Source organism: Brachyistius frenatus, unplaced genomic scaffold (genome assembly GCF_029030835.1).
Source record: "Brachyistius frenatus isolate BFR_SWC_R1_liver_20210118 unplaced genomic scaffold, ASM2903083v1 Contig_149, whole genome shotgun sequence".
NCBI lineage: Eukaryota > Metazoa > Chordata > Actinopteri > Embiotocidae > Brachyistius > Brachyistius frenatus.
The window spans coordinates 896,643-912,213 of NW_027210748.1; the positions used below are offsets into that span (position 1 = coordinate 896,643).

Below are 15,571 nucleotides of genomic sequence, written 5' to 3' on the forward strand. Positions count from 1 at the left end.
CAGATCTGGGGAAGGGTACAGAAACATTTCTGCAGCATTGAAGGTCCCAATGAGCACAGTGGCCTCCATCATCCGTAAATGGAAGAAGTTTGGAACCACCAGGACTCTTCCTAGAGTTGGCCGCCCGGCCAAACTGAGCGATCGGGGGAGAAGGGCCTTAGTCAGGGAGGTGACCAAGAACCCGATGGTCACTCTGACAGAGCTCCAACGTTGCTCTGTGAAGAGAGGAGAACCTTCCAGAAGGACAACCATCTCTGCAGCACTCCACCAAGCAGGCCTGTATGGTAGAGTGGCCAGACGGAAGCCACTCCTCAGTAAAAGGCACATGACAGCCCACCTGGAGTTTACCAAAAGGCACCTGAAGGACTGTCAGACCATGAGAAACTAAATTCTCTGGGCTGATGAAACAAAGATTGAACTCTTTGGCCTGAATGCCAAGCGTCATGTTTGGAGGAAACCAGGCACCGCTCATCACCTGGCCAATACCATCTCTACGGTGAAGCATGGTGGTGGCAGCATCATGCTGTGGGGATGTTTTTCAGCGGCAGGAACTGGGAGACTAGTCAGGAGGGAGGGAAAGATGAATGCAGCAATGTACAGAGACATCCTTGATGAAAACCTTCTCCAGAGCGCTCTGGACCTCAGACTGGGACGAAGGTTCATCTTCCAACAGGACAACAACCCGAAGCACACAGCCAAGATAACAAAGGAATGGCTTCAGGACAACTCTGTGAATGTCTTTGAGAGGCCCAGGCAGAGCCCAGACTTGAACCCGATTGAACATCTCTGGAGAGATCTGAAAATGGCTGTGCACCGACGCTCCCCATCCAACCTGATGGAGCTTGAGAGGTCCTGCAAAGAAGAATGGGAGAAACTGCCCAAGAATAGGTGTGCCAAGCTTATAGCATCATACTCAAAAAGACTTGAGGCTGTAATTTCTGCCAAAGGTGCTTCAACAAAGTATTGAGCAAAGGCTGTGAATACTTATGTACGTGTTATATTTTCATTCTTTATTTTTAATAGATTTGCAAAAATTTCAAACTATTTTCACTTTGTCATTATGGGATATTGCGTGTAGAATTTTGAGGGGAAAAAAATGAATTTAATCCATTTTGGAATAAGGCTGTAACATAATAAAATGTGTAAAAAGTGAAGCGCTGTGAATACTTTCCGGATGCACTGTAATGGAGCATTTACATACAGATAACCTCATAAGATAAAGAATATACGTAAATAAGTAAATACAACAACCATTTGTCATTTGACGAAGTGGCACAGTTAAATTACCCTGGGTGTGTTTCACAGGCTGATGTCCAAGCTGACGTTAGTAGACCTGAACATCCTGCTGTTTCGCTGCAACTCAGAAGAACAAGAGGATAGTGGAGGCTGTTACAACATCCCAGGCTGGGAAATGCTGAAATACGCAGGACTACAAGGTCATTACACATCACTTATACATTTCCTCATGCAACCATACAGTTTTGAACTTTACAGTTCATTAAGTATACACAAAATAATCAAATGTCTCCAAAACAAGTATTTGTACATGTGGCGGTTGGTGTGTCTCCACAGGTTTGATTTCAGTGTTATCTGACATCCGTACCAACAATGACCTGGGCCACCCTGTGTGTGATAACCTCAGACAAGGAGACTGGCTGATCGACTATGTCTCCAACAGACTGATACACAAAGAGGGGCCGCTGGCACAGGTAAAGATTTAAGAGCTTTTAGGGGAAGGTCACCCCAATTTTCAAAAATACAACAGTAACATGTTTTATTCCAGACACTGTTCCAGTTGTTCTGGTTAATCCAAAGAGTTTTTTTTCACAATGGAAAAATTATTTTATAAAGGAATTAGTCTCTGTGAAAAAAGATTATTATTTTATATATGTATTGTACAGACACTTTGTAACGCTGTGTGTGTGCAGGTAGGTCAGTGGTTGGTGTCTATGTTTAACTACCTGAAAAACATCCCGCGCTACCTCATCCCCTGCTACTTTGATGCTATCCTGGTGTCGACCTACACCACGGCCCTGGATGCAACTTACAAACTCATGTCGAGGTAGGATCTCTTTGTTTGTGTGGGAATTTTCACCAACTTAACACATCTTTATTTTTACAACCCCGTTTCCCCAAAAAGTCAGGATTCTGTTTAAAATGTAAATAAAAACAGAATGCAATGACTTGCAAATCATGTAAACTCATATTTAATTGCAAATAGACCAAAGACCAAGAAATCAAATGTTGAAACAGAGACATTTTTATTGTTTTATGAAAAATATCTGCTTATTTTGAATTTGATGGCAGCAAAACGTCTCAAAAAAGTTGGGACGGGGTCATGTTTACCACTGTGTTGCATCATCTCTTCTTTTAACAACACTGTAAACAACTGGTAACTGAGGAGACCAGTTGCTGGATTTTTGGAAAATAAATGTTGTCCCATTCTTGCCAGATATAGGATTTCAGCTGCTCAACAGTTCAGGTTCTCCTATGTCGTATATTTAGTTTCATGATGCTCAAAATGTTTTAAATGGGTGACAGTTGTAGACTGCAGGCCGGCCAGTTTAGTACCCACTAAAAAAAAATGCTGAAATAATCAAGGCCTTTTCTGAAAAATACATTGCCTGGATGGCAGCATATGCTGCTCCAAAACCTATTTTACTGCATATTATTCAACATTAATTATGCAAGCTATCCATGCCATGTCCAGTAATGCATCCCTGTGCATCACAGATGCTGGCTTTTCAACTGTGCTATTAAAAAGCTGGATGGTCCCTCTCCTTTGTAGCCCGCAGGACAAATTGTCAATTATTTTCCAATGAGAATTACAAATTTTGATTCATCAGACTACAGGACAGTTTTCCAATTCATCTCAGTCCATCTTAAATGAGCTCGGGCCCAGAGAAGGCGGCTGTTTCTGGATTATGTTTACAAATGGTTTTGTCTTTGCATGGTAGAGTTCTAACCTGCCTTTGTGGATGAAGTGATGAACTGAGTTCACAGACGATGTTTTTTTAGAAGTGTTTCTTAGTCCAAACAGTGATTTCCACTCCAGAATTGTTTATATTTTTAATGCCTGAGGGCCCGAAGATCACAGCTATTCAATATTGGTTTTCAGCCTTGTCCCTTGCGTACAGAGATTCTCTGAATCTTTTAATGATTTTAAATTTCTTCAAATTTACATCTACAGTACTAGATGATGAAATCCCCAAATTCTTTGCAATTTTACATTGAGGAAAATCTTTCTTAACTGTACTACTTTCCACAGTCTTTCACAGAGTGGTGAAACTTTCCCCATCTTAACCCATGTGTGACTATTTCTCTCTGGGATGCTCTTTTTATACGCAATAATCTTACTGACCTGTTGTCAGTTAAACTTTCATTTCATTGTGAGATGTTCCACCAGGTGTTGTTTTTTTAGCATAACACAACCTTTCTAGTCTTTTGTTGACCCTGTCCCAACTTTTTTGAGATGTGTTGCTGGCATCAAATTCAAAATGAGCATATATTTTTCATAAAACAATCAAATGTCTCCGTTTCAACATTTGACATGTTGTCTTTGGTCTATTTGCAATTAAATATGGGTTTACGTGATTTGCAAATAATCCCACTCTTTTTTTTTTTAAACGGGGTTGTAGATGTAGAGATTTACATTATTGAAATGTTATTTTGATAAGAAATTCTGACTTAAAACTCAGTTTTAAGGACTTGTTTGTTGAAGTCAAATGAAATTCTGAACATAACATAACTTTCCGTCTTAAAACAGTTTCATCCAGAACGGCTCCAGTTTTGTTCACCACTTGGCAATGGGTTCAGTTCAGATGTGTGGTGTCGGACGCTTCCCTGCACTCCCTCCCATTTCTGCCCAAATAGATGACGTCCCGTACCGCATCAGTCCAATCACTGGCCAGAAGGAGCAGTGCTGTGTCTCATTGGCTGCAGGTAGCCTAGCTACAGATTCCTAATGTTTTCTCTGTGGATAAGATTAAAGTAAATAATCTGAAAAAAAAAATCATTTTATTTCATTTAACTAAGCTTGTATTGATTTTAAAAAAATCATTGAGATAAACTTAGAATAAAAAATTGACATTAACACAAATTGTATGGATGGACATTTGATTGCTTTTTTTTTTAATTCATTGCCATATATTTCCTCAGGTCTTCCTCATTTCTCTGAGGGTATTTTCCGTTGCTGGGGCAGAGACACTTTCATTGCTCTCAGAGGACTGATGCTCATCACCGGGCGACACATTGAGGCTCGGTATGTACGTCATACGTGCCTGTGATCTGAGCCGTTTCTAATAACGTACTATTTGTAGTTGTTAGTCATCAGCAGTAGTCTTTTAATTTGAAAGTCAGTACTAAATCTAATTTGTCAGTTTGCTTAGTGAAATCCCACAGACACAAACAAATACAAATAACTGTTATTTTTATGGTTTCCATAGTAACATTATCCTGGCCTTTGCGGGGACTTTGCGTCACGGGTTAATCCCCAACCTGCTGGGAGAAGGTCGCTGTGCCAGATACAATTGCCGGGACGCTGTGTGGTGGTGGCTGCAGTGCATCCAGGTAGGAGGAAACGTACACTGTAAAATAGAAAGGAAGAGGAAAGCAGATGGGGGTTGGGAGGTAAAGGGGTCATCGCAACCTGACTTAATTTGGGACAAAGCCGCAAACAGTAACTTAAATTGTACAGTTTAAGTTTTTGGTGCCTGAAAGGCGCCAGACTTCTTAGGTAGTAGAGTGAGCCATATATACATCCTCAAGTGTAAACAATCCCCCAGTGAAGTAGGAGGAGCCAAATATTCAAACATGGAGAGGGAAGCAAAAGGCTTGCCCGATCAACCGATACCTAACATGCCCCTGGGCCATCACAAGGACACCTCTAGGAATACTGACACCCTGTGGTTCTAACAGGTCCGTGTGGGAGCTTTTTCCTTGTTCAACCATCATCTTCAACTGTTTAAAACTAACAGCTGTTGCCAATGTATAAAAAAAAAATAAAAGAAAGACAGACAAATGTGTGATCTGCATGCGTCAGATTTACAGCGGAGGCGACGAGCACTTCCACTAAACTGTCGGTTTGGCTTTACGATGCAGTCGTGCAGGTACAATCCCCGAGAGAAGGCAGTCCAGTCTTTAGATGAGTCCTGGTTTTAAATATGAATATATAAATATAAATATGAGCGTCCATCAGTTCGTTGCATGATGAGTGCAGGACTTCCGAGTTCGTGTCGTTGTTTCGTTACTCACTCTTACAGACAAACGGGATTCAGCACCTGCCGTTCACTGCTTTGCTTTCTTCAGGATGAGGGTTAGAACATTTCAGAGCCAGCTGAGCAAGCTGACAAGGCAAAAAAAGAAACATGAAAGTTGGCTCCTATTCAATAAGGATAAAAGATCTGAACGTGCCCTTGTAGATCAGTATAGATCTAAGTGCCCTCTGTCGTTGAATTTTCCATTGACATCTTTGGGTTAAAAAATAACAGTTTCATGGCATTAAAGAAGGTAGATAATGGTCACAACTGTATCGCCACCCTTTGACGTAATTCCAATTGTTCGAAGGCCTTATATGGAAGAGTCTAGTCAGAGGTTGAAATACAGTATTGCAATGCAAATTATATCATTTTTCCTCATTTATGCAACTTTTGCTGATTGTAGAGAAAAAAACATAAGGACCATCGGCACCAAATCTCCAGGGTATTTTTTCCATTGCTCAAATGTTATGTTTTCACCTATTTTGGTGAAGATTAGATGAATATGGCCAATATTTGTAGTGCCCCCTAGGGGCCAGATCCCACATAATTGTGGGTGGGTGCTCAATGTTCCTACATGCATAATATTGTCTTCAATACAGTGCCCCATTCAAGACTTATTTGACTTAAAAAACTTTTGAACACCCAAACACCCTGCCCATCTTTAGGAACAAATTACAGAAAAACGGTTGAAGATATCACCAAATGGACTCCACCGTTGTTTTTCCGCTACTCTGAATAGGGTATGCTCTAATTTTGATTTAAACCGAAAGACATGTAGAATAGGGAGTGAACAATAAGTTTTATGGAAAAATGCTAATTGGTGTAAAATATGTCAATGTCCAAGTCGGAGCTTCCAATTGGCCACATTGGTGGCACTATTGAGGTCATTCTTTCACAAATTGAGGAGTAACACCCTGTCCACTGACTGCTAAGCCAAATATCATTAGCTATTTGATTTTTATTTTTTTTAAAGTATCGCAAAAAAAACCCCAAAAAAACAAAAAAAAATTTAAGCCATACCTGTGTATTACTACTTTTTTTTGCAATTTGCACAACGGATCTGTAAAAAAGTCATAGCACACCATTCGCAATAGGGTTACATCACATACTTGTATTTGGTGCCAAAAGCTGTAGGAGTATCGTGTCAAAACCTTACAAGCAGCATCGTAACAGTTGTGCTTTACAGGTGAATTAAGGCAAGGGAGTGAGGTTGGATGACTCGAGGAAGACAGCCTGACGCCCTCAAGATTTTAAAGTCGGGATTTTTGTCCATAATTAGCTTCCTTTTTTTTAAACAAGCACTCCTTAAAAAACAGTCCACAAGGCAAGACCATGTCCCTGCTTCTGTTTCAAAACTGTTGCAACAGATGTAATTCCCTTCAGGGGAGCTGCAAGTCGCCATGAATGCTAAACCCTCATTTGATAGACTGCTCTACTTGTTTTTGTGCTGTCTTCAGGACTACGTTACCCATGTTCACCAGGGACATGAAATCCTCCGCTGCCACGTCACACGCATGTACCCTACTGATGACTCCAAACCCTGCAAACCTGGGGAGGTGGTATGTTTATACACACATGCACACACAGACACACACAGCTAGCCAAGGATGGTGTGGATGAAAGTCCCTCGCCTGGCACATCAGATAAATCATTTTTTTAATTTCTGGGGTTTCTACTTGTTGTGCGGCCTGTGTATGCATTAGTGTTTCTTCTATGAAACCTCTATGGATAAAAAAAAAATCATCATAGAATGAGTAAAAAAAACGCCTTGTTTACAACTGGAGGTATCTTGTCAGCAGTTTAATAGACATCTGTTTTAAAATCCCATTTTCAAAAGAATTTGGGATGCTGTGTAAAATGTAAATAAAAAACAGATTGGGATGATTTGCAAAAGTATGTCAACCTATATTTAACTGAAGATAGAACAAATATTGAATGTTGAAACTGAGAAATTTTATTGTTCAATGAAAAATATGTGCTCATTTTGAATTTGATGCCAGCAACATGTTTGAAAAAGTTGGGACAGGGTGATGTTTACCACTGTGTTGCATCAATTCTTCTTTAACAACACTCTGTAAAGGTTTGGGAACTGAAGAGATCAGTTGCTGGAGTTTTGAAAGTGAAATGTGGTCCCATTCTTGCCTGATATAGGATTTCAGCTGCTCAAGAGTTTGGTGTCCCCTTTGTAAAATATCTGGAGGGAACTTTGTAACAAAATATGTAGATCAACTCAAATATGGAATGTATGGGGATTAAAAGGGATGACAGTAGTAACAAATGGAGAGAAAACAGAAATAATATAGGAAGAAATTAAAAAATCCAAATCTTTTTCTCTCCCCCGTAATATACTCAAATGTGTGTATTCATGCGCAACATAACATTTCTGTTTGTGTTTTATGTGGGTGTAGGAGCAGCCTCTGTATGATGTGATCCAGGAGGCTCTGCAGCGCCACCTAGAGGGAATTTCCTTCAGAGAGAGAGATGCTGGACCTAAAATAGACATGCACATGAGAGATGAAGGTAGAACAAGCTGTGTATGTGTGTGTTGCTTTCATTGAGAACGGACTCATGCATTCAAAGTGGGAACACAGTATGAGACAATAATGGACGACGTGGAAATTTAATAACTGATAAGACTGTCTGACTGTCTTCTTTGAATACTCTGTTTTGGTTTCTGATATAAAATTATTTTTACAGCAGCAACAAACATCAAATTATTTTCCGGCCCTAAATAATAAAGCCCTCGTCACTTTCTGGGATTTTTTTATTTACTTAATGTCATGTCGTCTTTTAATCCCAACTCTCAGTGCTTCTATGTGCTTCTTCTTTACAGGGTTTGCCGTGGTTGCTAAGGTGGACCCGGCAACAGGTTTTGTGACGGGAGGAAACCGCTTCAACTGCGGCACGTGGATGGACAAAATGGGAGAGAGCGAAAGAGCGAGGAACAAAGGAATGCCGGCTACTCCAAGGTACGACATGAACGAAGCACATGTCACCTAATTCACTTTTTAAAGTTATCATCAATTCCCATTTCATGAAAAAGCCAGACTGAATACAATGTGTACATTCCACTGCGGATTGTACCAGAATTAATTCAATTTTTGATTTATACTATTATCTCCATAACAAATATAGTTGATAGACAGAAAATTAATCAACAATCATTTTGATTTTTAAAGGTGTAATTTGTAAGAATGACTTCCAATTTCTTTGTCCATTAGGGCGCAGTAGTGACTTACTGTACCAACTTGTATGTAAAGTTATGAGACAGGCCGTGCTGGCGCCAGCTAGTTAGCATGCTAATTTTATTAGAGATCTCTGACAAAACCTCAAAACCGCCAGTTCTAAATAAACTGCGGATAGATTTAGTCCATTTTTGAACATTTTGTATGAAACATCTTAGATTGCACCTTTAAGTTGGATGCCGGACCTTCTCTGGTTTCAGCTTCTCAAATGTCAGTGGAGGAAGAAGTATTCAGTTCCTTTAAAGTAATAAAAATATAAATTGTCCAAAAATATTTCCTGGATTCCAAAAAACGACAAGTTTTTGCTGCAAAATTTCAAGAGAAAAATATACATTTAATGTTGTCCTTTATATAACATTTTATTGTGAAGGTGTAAGCACCCTTTTTGTTGTTGCTGTTGAAGGTGGAACTAGTTTGAACTACTTTATGGTGTAGCTGGTATAGCTTCTTTATCCTAGTGGTTTCCAACCCTAAAGACCTTCCCAAAAGCTCTCAAGATAAATCTGAATAATGGGCGAGAAACAAAGTTCTGATTCAAACTTTTCTTTACATTCTTTAAAAAAATTAAAAAAATAAAAAAAACTTTTTTTATTTAATTTTATTTATTGGTGATAACAGTTCTTTAAACCAAACTGTCTGAGAAGTTTGAAGAGAAAATCAGAAGCCAGAGTCTGAAATGTAGTGAAGTAGTAATATAAAATTGCATGAACAGAATTATTCAAGTAATACAAGTACCTCAAAATTGTATTCAGTACAAAAGGTTTTTTCACTAATGAAGGATTTTCTGTTTTTCTGTTTTAGATTGATTGTGATTTAATATCTTCTTTTTTTATTTTTCTGCTGTTATTGTAAACAACATTTGTGTCAAGTAGTGACTTATGGCTCATAGAAATTGTACACATTACATTACATTTCATTTAGCTGACGCTTTTATCCAAGGCGACTTACAACACACTGATGGTACATCATTGGGAGCAATTTTAGGGTTCAGTATCTTGCTCAAGGACGCTTGGGCATGTGGACAGGAGGAGCTGGGATTGAGCCACCAGCCTTCCGATGAGTGTGCAGCCCACTCTACTGATTGAGCTACAGGCTCCCTCTGTGACAATTGTGACTGGCTTTTTTGACCGTTTTCAGACTACATAATAAAACAGAATTAAAAGCATAATTCAGAGATGAGTGACTGATAAAAATAATATTTATAGTCAGCTTAATTTGTTTTCTGTATGATATTTGTCTGTACAGAGACGGAGCAGCAGTAGAGATAGTTGGTCTCTGTAAATCAGCAGTTCGCTGGGTTGTGGACCTTCATGCCAAAGGACTGTTCCCTTATGAAGGAGTTAAAGTGCACAGAGACGGTATTGCACTCTCACAATGACAGGAACAGTTCTCAGCAATGTTTTCAGATAAATAAATGTCTTCTGTATTCAGTCTGACTACCTGTAATAACACCCTGATGTTATGTTCCAGGTGAGGAAGTATTTATCTCGTACTCTCAGTGGAACCAGCAGCTCCAGCAGTCCTTTGAACCGGGGTTCTGGGTGTCCGGAGTCCCAAAGGACCCTCACGAGAAGCACCCTGATCTGGTACATAAAAAAGACATCTATAAAGACAGTTGCGGAGCCTCCAGCCCCTGGTGTGACTACCAGCTCCGACCCAACTTCACTATCGCAATGGTGGTGGTAAGAAAAAAAGAGGCCACTCGCAGTTTACATTTTAACAAATTGGAATTAGCGATAAAGAAATATATGATGTGTTTGTGTGACAGGCTCCAGAGCTGTTCACAGTGGACAGAGCCTGGAAGGCTTTGGAAGTGGCTGAGAAGAAACTACTGGGACCACTGGGAATGAAAACACTTGACCCCGAGTAATACATACTCACACATTCTTATCAAACACGTGGAAGATCTAGTCCATGTATCCCTGCTTTTAACTGTAATTTCCTACTTAAAAGAAATTCCACTACAAGTTTAGAAATGGTACTGAAAGAATGACTTAAGTATTTGCACAAGTAGAAGTACCAGAAGGAGTAGATGTATGTCTCATTCAGTTGCTATTCTTCTGCTTATAATGTCAGCATATTTTATAACAATTCTATCAGACATAGTATTTGACAGTATTTGTGGGGTTTTTCCCAGTGACATGGTGTACTGTGGTGTCTATGATAACGCTCTGGACAACGACAACTACAACCTGGCAAAAGGCTTCAACTACCACCAAGGACCGGTAAGTTGGACACACTGAGATAATTCAAGTTCATTAAAGTCATTCCAGGTTATAAAGCTGCAGTGTCACATGGTCGTAGTTCTACGGACTCTCTTCAGAATATATTTACACCCCTTCGCTTTTTGCACACTGTATTGCATTGTAAATTTGGTTTTAAATGTAAAAAAATTTGCATTATTGCCCATCAATCCAAACTCAACAACCCATTATGATGTGAAAATTGATTAAAAAAACAGAAAAACTAAAAATCTCCCATTTTATCCTCATGGATTGTATGTTACCACCATTTCTGACAGGGATGAGACGAGTACTCGGCTGAAACGAGTATCCAGTACGGATAATGTACTTTTGACGAGTATCATCACAGTAATTGTGTCAATATCTGTGCCGATGAAGGCTTCTAACAGACACTAGCTGTGTGCACACACCGAGGTCAGACACACACCGAAGCCCCGCCTCCTCCAACTGCTGCAGCTCTGCTAGTCTGTCAGTGTCCGGCATCTGCAGGAAATAACAACTCGTGACTCTCCCGGTTAATTTCGGTCATCGGCTCGTTCCAGTCAGGTTCGTCTGAAATATCTTCAGCCGAGTTGCACTGAGAACTTTGCTCTTACAGGACGAGTCGCAAGTTACAGCTCGTGACTCTGCTTCTGCTGTTTCATTTTCCTTTTTTTCCATCGACTCGCTCCTCGCTAAGAAATCTTCACTCAGCTGAGCACTGTCAGTGAGAATATAGTGTAAGGCTGAATGCATATTTTGATGTGGACTGCGTCTGCAATACCCAGCTTACCACCGTCAGTTTATTTCATAAAACAATAAAACCAGGCTAACACACACACACAGTATTTGCTGAACAAAATACCACATTACATTATCATATATATTTTGTTTGTTATATGAGTAGCCTGTAATTCTTTCTTATCATAGCTCAACAGTAACAATAAATCTTTTTCTGTAAAAAGTTCTCACTCTCGTGATCAAAAATATTTCTCTGAAGCTCAATTCTGGGGCTGTTCTATAAATACTTTTCTAATAAATAATGAATTTAGCAATTTCTGATCAACCCATATCAATCTCAAGCTTAAATGAACAACTTCCGGTTACTTCCCAGTCACTTCCGGTCGAAGCACCGCCCACTTTCTTAGTAAGTCCTCCCCCACCCCCAATCCGTGGACGGATACCAATAGTTTAGTTGGTTTATCAGATACAGATACAAATAATGCTGTGCTCGCTCATCCCTAATTTTTGACCAAGCAACTTGTCATTCATGAGCAACTCTGAAGTGGGAAAGTTTCTTCTTTTAAGTGGAAATATACACCTGAACGCCTGTCAAACAAGGAATATCAACAAGAGGTCGTATTTGAGAGTTCCAAGAAGTAGATTTGATGTCACTAGACAGCAGTGTTTGTGGTAAATGTAAGAAATGTACTTGGTTAGCCTAGCCTAACTGGTTTATTAGCTGTTAAAAATGGCGGGACACCAAAACAGAACTGTCCCACTTCCCATTTGCTCATGAACACACCTATTTTTGTTTAAATAAGATTTCCTTCCTGAGCTACAACTTGTCCCTCAGCCCTATATTGTTATTTTCTCAGATAATGAGAGCAGAGATAGCCCCCAGTGTTTGGGGGTCCAAACCTTCACTTGGTCCCAAGTCTATATACGGATTACTGTGACCTAAACGTTAACCCATTCATGTGAACGCGATATCTCAGAAAACACTTTGAGGGAATTTTATTCAAATACGGCACAAACGTTCACTCGGCTTCAAGGATTAACTAACCAGATTTTGGTGGTCAAAAGTCGAATGTCAAGGTCACCGTGACTCGCATCACTCTCACCTGTCTGTCCAGGCTATAGCCAGACCCTTCTCTTGAGCTACTGCCGTGTGTTTGGTTCCCAGTGAAGTGCACATGGGAGGTTTGCAGAACTGGGCACCGTTGGATTGCTCTTTAGCTGTTCAAGTTTGTGTTGTTTTCGAGTTGCTTCCGTTTGTTGTCAGTGTTTTACAGTGTAAAACACGGCAGAAAGGAGGAAGCCACGCTGGTATTCTGCTGCTTTAGTGCAATGACTGTTTTGCTGTTTTTAAAGTGACTCATTGTGTGAGGAAGATTTCTATGTAGTAGTACCATGAATCTATTTAGAGTGAATCCAAATGTGAAACTTTATGTAGTGCCTCAAACAGACCGACATTTGTCTGGAGTGTTTCCAAAGTATGTCAGTCTGCGGCCTTTTTGTAGCGCCATCGAGTTCCATTAAGATGAATGTGTAACAGCACACTCAGCATAACCAACTCTCTTTGTCTTTGTATGTAGGAGTGGCTATGGCCAGTTGGCTATTTCCTGCGTGCTAAACTCTACTTTGCCAAGAAGCTTGGGGAGGAAACCTACGCCAAGACAGTCACTCTGGTGAAAAATGTTCTGTCACAACATTACACTCACCTGGAGAGGTAGGACTGTTGCTTTCACTTCTTCTTTTGTATACGACTCTGCTCATCCACCTTCAGCACGACGAGTACATTTTTATTCCTTATTTTTGGGTATCTTATTCGCCAACCTCTACCTCCTCAGGTCTCCGTGGAAAGGCCTGCCAGAGCTGACCAATGAGAACGGTCAGTACTGCTCCTTCAGCTGTGAGACCCAGGCCTGGTCTCTGGCCACGGTGCTGGAAGTCCTCTACGATCTCTAGAAGAGCTCTGGAAACAGCACAGGCCAACTCTGACATCACATCCTGTGATCACAGTGGTTTCTATGCAATATGTATGTCCTGTGGTAAAACAAATCTGTGGGGAGGACAAGAGCAACAACATGGATGTAAAGTGGGTTAATGTTTTTACAGCATTATCCTCAGACTGAAGGCACTGTGTTCGTCCTGTCATAGAATTTTAACCTTTGACCCCGGTACTAGTGCCAGGCCATATCTGCCATTAAAACACAACCTGCCCTTTTGAGTTTTTGAAATGTCACCCTGGCCTGTGGGATGGGGTGAGAGACTTATTGTATTCCAAGTGTCTCTCAATCACAGCCCAATACTGAATGACAAAATTTGATGGGGTTTTTTTCAAGTGGATTTTAAAAAAAAATTCCTGAAGCTTAAGTGGTTAACTTACTCTTAATTACATATGTATGCCTTGCTTGGGGAAAAGTTTTGACTTTTAGTATTTCCAATAGAATTTAACAGCTGAAAGCTGAGGTGATGTAGGGACTTTACATTTCCTATTTCCCTCCATCACATAAATGCAGGACACGGCCAGGTTGAGCCATTGTTTAATAAGGACTAGTAATATGGTGTTAATATTATTTAATGTTCATCCTGTTGAACATCCACACTGCTCATCCCACGGCAATACATTTACTCAATCCATTGACATCAATCAATTTGTCATGGATGATCTCAATCTAAAAGGTGAATATTTTCTACATTCATATTCTGCACAAATTCAATTAACATTAAACTGACTCACTTTGACCCCACAGTGACTTGTCCAACAAAAAAATAGGAAAACATTTTTTAAAAGCAGGTGGTTTTATTTAGTAAAAGACATCTTTTATACTGAAATGTTCCGTCACTATGCGTTTAAGTCCTACACCTTCCTGTCTCCTGTGTAAACATGAGGGACAATAGACACCTAATTATTGACTGTTTACAAGCTGTAGCAGCAGTGATCCACAAAGCTAGTCATGTTCCATAAAAGCATAAAGTACCCCCTCCCTCCCCCCTCCCATCTCATGCCCAAAATGCTGTTTCCCCACAAGCCTTAGGTCATACTTCTCTGACGATCATGTTCTGAAGTCTTTGTTTTGCACGCGTGTCGTCGTCTCACGCTGCTTGTCTTTCCTGTGGTGTCTGAAGCTTGTGTGAAAATACGCTGTAGATCTTTGTGTGTGACCTCCACTGTGTTTTACAGCTGCAGATGTCAACACGCGGGTAATTTTTTTAAACTAACATGACCAGAAGCAGAAAATGAGAAAGAATAATATACAAGTACAACATGTAGCCAGTTGCAAAGGAGTGCTTTCAACAGTTTCAAATAGTTTTGGCTGGATAACAACACATCATACGTTCTCTTTGGATTCTTGGTTCCTAAACAGTATTTCATGATTTGATATATAAATTCTGGACACTTTGAGGATGCATCATCATGGTCCATGTAAAACACAGATTTATAAGACAGATTTATATACACACACAAAAATATATGTGTCGGTCATGTCATTCAATTGTCTGTAGAGTGCAATGTTGATGTTATTGTTTACTGTTAGCCATAAACAAAGCAATGCTGAATAAAAGTGTTTGATGATGGGTTTTGCCTTCTCTCATGTATGTGTCAGTATACAGATGTCTGTACATACAAACGCAGCTAATAATCACAGCATAGTAGTTTTTAAAAGATCTTTTTAATTACAGACTTCTGTATTTTCCAATTTGCTATAGTCACTTCTGTTGAAACCTCGTTTGAGTCGACCACTAAAAACAACGACATTTTCTATTTTTTCAAATCCATCAATCCACCTTTAAATTGCAGAGTTACAGCGGACATAACTTCAGCTTGATGAGGAAAACCTTTGATTCATAACAAAGGGCTTTTAAGAAGAGAACTATTGTTAAAAGGGACTGTGTGTGTGTGTGTGTGTGTGTGTGTGTGTGTGTGTGTGTGTGTGTGTGTGTGTGTGTGTGTGTGTGTGTGTGTGTTCGGGTGTCAGCAGCAGGCAGACAGACTCAGCAGGTTGATGAAGAGCAGAGCTGAGGGGGAGAATACCTGAAGAGACACATCGGCTTCTGGTTAAAGAAAGACTGGTTTTGTAAACTCAGCACAAATTCGGTCTGTTGGTCGGTACTCACT

General features: G+C 40.0%; 1 protein-coding gene across 2 annotated transcripts in view; it reads left to right on the forward strand.

The window, feature by feature from the left end:
• Nucleotides 1-15,030, forward strand: part of agla (amylo-alpha-1, 6-glucosidase, 4-alpha-glucanotransferase a) — a 46,642-nt gene extending 31,612 nt beyond the window's left edge. For both annotated transcript variants that reach the window (XM_069715900.1, XM_069715899.1), the window contains exons 20-34: nucleotides 1,306-1,436; nucleotides 1,573-1,709; nucleotides 1,929-2,062; nucleotides 3,767-3,942; nucleotides 4,159-4,261; nucleotides 4,446-4,569; nucleotides 6,716-6,817; nucleotides 7,667-7,778; nucleotides 8,092-8,227; nucleotides 9,749-9,861; nucleotides 9,974-10,185; nucleotides 10,272-10,369; nucleotides 10,641-10,728; nucleotides 13,044-13,177; nucleotides 13,299-15,030. In XM_069715900.1, the coding sequence (XP_069572001.1) occupies nucleotides 1,306-1,436; nucleotides 1,573-1,709; nucleotides 1,929-2,062; nucleotides 3,767-3,942; nucleotides 4,159-4,261; nucleotides 4,446-4,569; nucleotides 6,716-6,817; nucleotides 7,667-7,778; nucleotides 8,092-8,227; nucleotides 9,749-9,861; nucleotides 9,974-10,185; nucleotides 10,272-10,369; nucleotides 10,641-10,728; nucleotides 13,044-13,177; nucleotides 13,299-13,416 (1,918 nt within the window). In that variant the 3' untranslated portion in view covers nucleotides 13,417-15,030. The remainder of the gene's footprint in view (nucleotides 1-1,305; nucleotides 1,437-1,572; nucleotides 1,710-1,928; nucleotides 2,063-3,766; nucleotides 3,943-4,158; nucleotides 4,262-4,445; nucleotides 4,570-6,715; nucleotides 6,818-7,666; nucleotides 7,779-8,091; nucleotides 8,228-9,748; nucleotides 9,862-9,973; nucleotides 10,186-10,271; nucleotides 10,370-10,640; nucleotides 10,729-13,043; nucleotides 13,178-13,298) is intronic.
• Nucleotides 15,031-15,571: the final 541 nt, after the last annotated feature.